Source organism: Dromaius novaehollandiae, chromosome 27 (genome assembly GCF_036370855.1).
Source record: "Dromaius novaehollandiae isolate bDroNov1 chromosome 27, bDroNov1.hap1, whole genome shotgun sequence".
NCBI classification, from domain to species: Eukaryota; Metazoa; Chordata; class Aves; order Casuariiformes; family Dromaiidae; genus Dromaius; species Dromaius novaehollandiae.
The window spans coordinates 2,653,735-2,658,973 of record NC_088124.1 but is presented as its reverse complement, the minus strand read 5'-3'; the positions used below and the strand labels follow the sequence as shown (position 1 = coordinate 2,658,973).

General features: G+C 59.9%; 1 protein-coding gene across 1 annotated transcript; it reads right to left on the bottom strand.

Annotated features, from left to right (window-relative positions):
* Nucleotides 1–674: 674 nt before the first annotated feature.
* On the bottom strand, nucleotides 675–4,363 carry LOC112990309 (embryonic pepsinogen-like). Its single transcript, XM_026111961.2, has 9 exons — nucleotides 4,207–4,363; nucleotides 3,637–3,799; nucleotides 3,222–3,339; nucleotides 2,680–2,798; nucleotides 2,304–2,503; nucleotides 1,737–1,850; nucleotides 1,319–1,463; nucleotides 1,141–1,239; nucleotides 675–972 (listed from the first exon to the last, which is right to left on the bottom strand). Exons 1-9 carry the CDS (start codon nucleotides 4,260–4,262, stop codon nucleotides 835–837), a joined length of 1,152 nt encoding a protein of 383 aa, XP_025967746.2. The 5' UTR covers nucleotides 4,263–4,363; the 3' UTR covers nucleotides 675–834.
* Nucleotides 4,364–5,239: the final 876 nt, after the last annotated feature.

Below are 5,239 nucleotides of genomic sequence, written 5' to 3'. Positions count from 1 at the left end.
TTCCCTGTAAAGGCTCACCGTTCAAGTATAAATGACCCGCTCTGAAATATAGAAATGGAAGCAAGACAGGGATCAGCTGGGAGCTGCTTCTGCAGAGGCCTTACGACAGCATGGCCGGCGTTGGGGGAGCCTGCCAGCTCCTGCTGCCGCCCTGGCCCTGGGCAGCCCACGGGAAACCCCCGAGTCGCTGCCCTGAGCGAGGTCTAGCAGAGACCATGGCGGGGGGGACGGCGGGGCCTCGGCCCCACGGGGAGGGTGCTGGGCAGGTTTTGGCGTGCACGGAGCTGAAATGGGTCTCTGGGGTGGGAGGTGCCTTGGCTAACCCAGCCCTGAGGCGAGGGACAGGGAGCTGCTGGATGACCCACTGGTGGGACGTGACCGAGGATCTGCAGGGACCTCACTGGGCACATGAATTCATCCTCCTTCCCTCTTTCCCCCAGGCACAGATCTGGTTTTCTCCCCATTTTTGGCCGGTTGATGTAGCCCCAATAAAAGACCCAACCTTGACTTTCTAGTCCCCCACCACTACCCCATTTAGCCACCACTAGGCAAGACTCCAGCTCCCAAAGACCAAAGTCTTGCTGTGTTGGCCAAAGAGAAATGAAGCAGCAAGTCTGTAACTCCTCCTTCCTAGTTCTTTCCATTTTATCACAAATGAAGGTGCAGCCACCAACTCTGAATGGTCAGTGATCAATTTATTCCTATTGCTATGCCAGCACGGATGTCCCCAGCAATGGGAGAGACTCACTCATTACTGAGGCCCTGCTGCTTGATAAACACGATCGCGGTCCGGTTGCGCGGTAAAGCCATGGCACCACTGGCATCATGGTGGGTCTAAATAGCCTTGGCCAGTCCAACCCGGTTGTTGGCCCGGTCAAAGATGCTGTAGTACACCCTGATGAAGACGTCTCCCAAGATCCAGAGGTCCCCAGAGGTGTCCTCGAAGCCAGTGGAGCATTTTCCGTCGCCAATCTGCAATTGGTCAAGAAAAGGCAAATGTGGAAGTTGTGGGGTAGCGTCTTTTGTCTTTCTCTTCCCCCACAGCCACCAGAAGACGAGTGGAGCTGAGTCAAACGCCGTGAGCTTGGCACAGCCAGCAAATCCCTTGGTGCCCCAGCACCACCTCGTCCCCCCGCTTACCTTCTCCGTGTAAGCCGAGGCAGACACGGGGTACCGAACCCCATCGATGACAAAGATGACCTCGGGCATGGCACTAACGTAGTCACAGTTCACTTCGTACTGCAGAGGAAAGAGGCTCTTAGGTATGAAACAACCGGTGAGAAGCAGCGGGCTCCCTGGGAGCGCTGGGTGCTCTTACCTCATCGTAGGCGCCCAGGCTGGCCCCGATCGCTCTCTGGATGTTGCTAATGCCTGAGTACGGCCCAGCCACGAGGGACGTGCCGGTGTCGACAATGGCTTGGCAGCCACCGTGGCATGCGACCTCCTTGCCATCCACGATGACTCTGGCAGTGGGGAGGGAGGGAACAGACAAAGCCCAGGGCCGTTAAATAACGAGTTGGATGCTAATGATGCTTTCGAACTAGCCTGAGTCCCAAGGCAGTCCCATTTCTGGTGAGACTTACAGAAGTACCTAGGGGTTTCCTCCCTTTGGCCTTCTGCATCTCACAATCGCGGGGCATTAGACGCCAGCAGAAAGCCCCTGATGTTGGTGGTCTTGGGTTAGGCTTGTTGGGTGGCTTAGAAATGAGCACAAATGAGCGGAGCTGTTGCGTTACCTGTCCATGGAGATCTGCCAGTAACCTTCGTAGGAGACAGGGATCCAGTGGATGGAGCCGGTGAAGTAGGATTTATCGACTCCACCGAAGAAGACCAGGCTCCCCTTCCTCTCGCTGGATGATGCACAAAAGGAAGAACAGCCCTGGGTTTGTCATGCAGCCTTGGGGCGGTTAGCTCAAAACAGTGGGGCCCACAGTCCCCAGGGGGCAAAACACGGCCTGTGACAGCACAGTCACATCTGGTCCCTTCCTCCTTACTGAGCATCAGTGAGTCATTTGTGTGCCGGTGTGAACGTCAGGCCCCTTGGGCCCAGGGAAAGGGAAAAGGGAACCGCGGTGGAGGCACGTGGCTGGCTGGAAACCAGAGATATTCCCCCAACAAGCCAAAAAGAGGGCAAAATTCCCCAACTATTCTGGTGGCTGGAGAATGACACACTGGCCGAGAGCACCCCTGCACTTGCATATTGGGATATTTTGGAGATGGCAGCGGCGGCAGGGTTGAGCCAGCAGCAGACACGGTGATGCCAATGAAACCATCCCAGCCTCGTGGGAGCCAGTGCTGCTTACCGGGACAGATAGACGGAGAAGAGGTTCTCCTCCACCAAGCCCTCGTCCACCATGTTATCGAACACTGGCGTGATCCCGTCGACGGACAGACTCGGGTAGCCCAAGCCCAGGATCCCATCAAATTTGACGTAGATGAAGAATTCGCCTGGCTCGGTGGTGCTCAAGCCGAAGACCTGGTTGGTGTCCTCCAGGGAGGCCACCTGGGGAGAAGGTGAGGCTGCCATGAGCTGGTTACCAAGCCAGAAAAAACACTGCGATACGGCAGTGGGAATCGGCGTGCTCCCCGGCCGGGGGGAGCAGACGCTGCAGGTCCCACCCAGGGGTGCCACCGTGAGAGTCCAGCCCACGCAAGGTGCCAGGGCCACGGGGGACTTACGGTGACGACGTCGGAGCCCACGACGCCCTTCATGCTGCCGGTGCCATACTGGATGGACAGGGTCTCGCTTAAGCTCAGGAAGGTGTTGGACTTCGCTGGGTTAAACTTCTTGTGGTTCACTGCAAGGTAAGCGGGGAAAATCAGGCGTTAGGAGCACTGAAGCAAGGCAGAAAGGCACAGAACACGTGGGCGTACGCGCCCTGCAAAATTGCTGTTTTGATCTGCCATTTATTAGCCTGCTTTCAGCAACGATTGAGCTGCGAACGTTCGCACTACGTTTCCACTCCTACTCTAGCACCTTCATAGCAGGGATCCTCAGGAAAGGCCGTCACCCTTTCGGCGCACGGGGAAACTGAGGCACCGAACACGCTGCACGGGCTGCGGGGTCTAGCCATGACACCGACCGTGGGCCTCCCTTCCCCTGGTGGCATCACTGTGAGCTTCGGGCTTGATCACGCCAGGCCTTTAAACGCCATTTTAAGGGTGGTGGTGCCGGACTGCCGGTGCGGCCGGTGCCGGGAGCCCTGCCCGCGGCTACTTACTGCAAGCGGCGCTTCTGCAGTAGACCGAAGGGACCCAGAGGTTGGCGGAGCCGGTGTCGAACACCACGGTGAACTCCTGCGGCGGGGTGCCGATGGAGATGGTCCCGTAGTACTCCGTCTGTGGGGCGGCAGGACCAACATTGGCTTTCAGAGCATGGAACAGAAGCCCAGAGCTGCCTGACGGCCTCGTGGGGAGGGATTTTCCCCCCCTCCATCCTGCACAAAATCCAGCCACCAAGCTCAGCCCCGTGCCAGCTCCGCTACGGAGCATCCTAACAGTCCACGCACTTGCTGTGGACACGGGGGCCCCAGTCTTTCCGCTCCCGTCCAGCCGAGCCACCCGACCCCCCCGGGCTGTGTCCCCACACAGGGACACGTATCCCACGACGCGCCCTGGAGCGAAGCCAGCACTCACGTCCAGGGTGTTCAGCATGGGCTCGGTGGCCACGTCGATCCCATTGGGAAAAGCGTGGGGGAATTTGGCGCCGATGTCGTACCGGTGCTTCTGGAAAAAGTGCGACAGCAGCCCTTTCTCCCTGAGGATTTGTCGCAGACTCTTCCCTCTTTCCAAGGAAACGCTGGGACGCGCCACGAAGAGGGGAAAAAAAAAAACCAAGAAGAGTTATCCAGGATTTCGCTGCCTCCAGATCCCACAAGCAGCATCTGACAGCTCCAACTTTGGTGCAAAACCAGCCAATAACGGACACCGAAACAGTGACTCGCAGGGATTTCTGCAAATCCCCGAAGCAGCTCCGGAAATCGGAGCCGGGACGCAGCCTCGGGGATGGCGGGACGTGGCTGGCGGGATGCAGCGTGCAGCAGAGCCACCGTCCCGCGGCCTCTGCAGCCCCCGGAGCAGCTTCCCCAGGCTTCGTTGCACCCCGAATCCTTCCCTCCGCTCCTCAGAGCTTTGCAAAGTCTCCGATTTCTAATTTTCCCCTTTGCATTGATCCCGGGGACCCGGGGCGATGCCACCCTGACTCACCTGGTGAGGCACTCGGCGAGGCCGACGGCCGCGCAGAGCAGCAGGAGAAGGCGCATGCTGGCGACGGGCTCGGGGCTGCGGCGGCTGCCGATGTCCCACCGCTTATATAGCCGGCGTGCCGCCCGCCTCCCGCGGCAAGGGCAGCCGGGCAGATACCCCCCCGGACACACCCGGACCCAGGCACACGGCAAACAACCTCCAATGTCAATACGGTGCCCAGCGGCAGCTGGGAGGGGTGTTATTTGTGCGGTCGATCCGCTTCGGAACGTGCGTTTCCGTGCAGAGCTTTTCCAGGGCCAGGGAGACGTGGGGAGGGGGGCTGAGAGCATCTTCCCTCGCATCCCCCAGCATCCAACAACCCCCCAGCTTTTTCCACAAACCGGAGGGGCCGGGAGCCGCCCATTTCTGCATTTCGGCATTAGCCAGCGCTTTCCATCTCGGCAGCCGGGACCTGTTGCAAACGCCAGCGAGACCCAGCTTTGTGGGTCCCCAGAGTAAATTTGGGGGGATTCTGTCCTGCGTGGCTGGGGGGGGGTTAGCTGACCCCATGCAGTGCCCAGGCGCCTGTGCAAGGCGGGGAGCGTGCAAGGAGTGTGCACACGTGAGGCCCCCCGGGAAACATTTCGGCCCTTCGCTGTTATTGCTGCAAAACCACCCGGTCGGGTCGGCTGCAAACAGCCGGCGGGAAAGGTGACCCTGCAGCCCGCTGCCCCCCCCCCGCTTCACGCCCTGTTTGCCCAGCGATACGGGAACTGCGAAAACGGAATTAAACATCCTCACGAGCACTTGGGTAGTGATGGCACCGATAACCGCCGAGGGCACCGTCTGCAGCGAGGCAGCCCGGCCGGGCCAGGCAGCGCTGGCACCGCGGGGTGAAGCCGGTGCAGGATCCGGCCCTGCAGCGAAGCCGGCAGCAGCCACCTTCCCCCTGGGTTTAAGGCAACCTGATGCACAGCCCTTGGTCACCTCCCCTGTGTGGTCGTGCAGGCGAAAAAGGAGCCCCCGGAGCCGAAACGGAGCCCCGGGAGAGCCG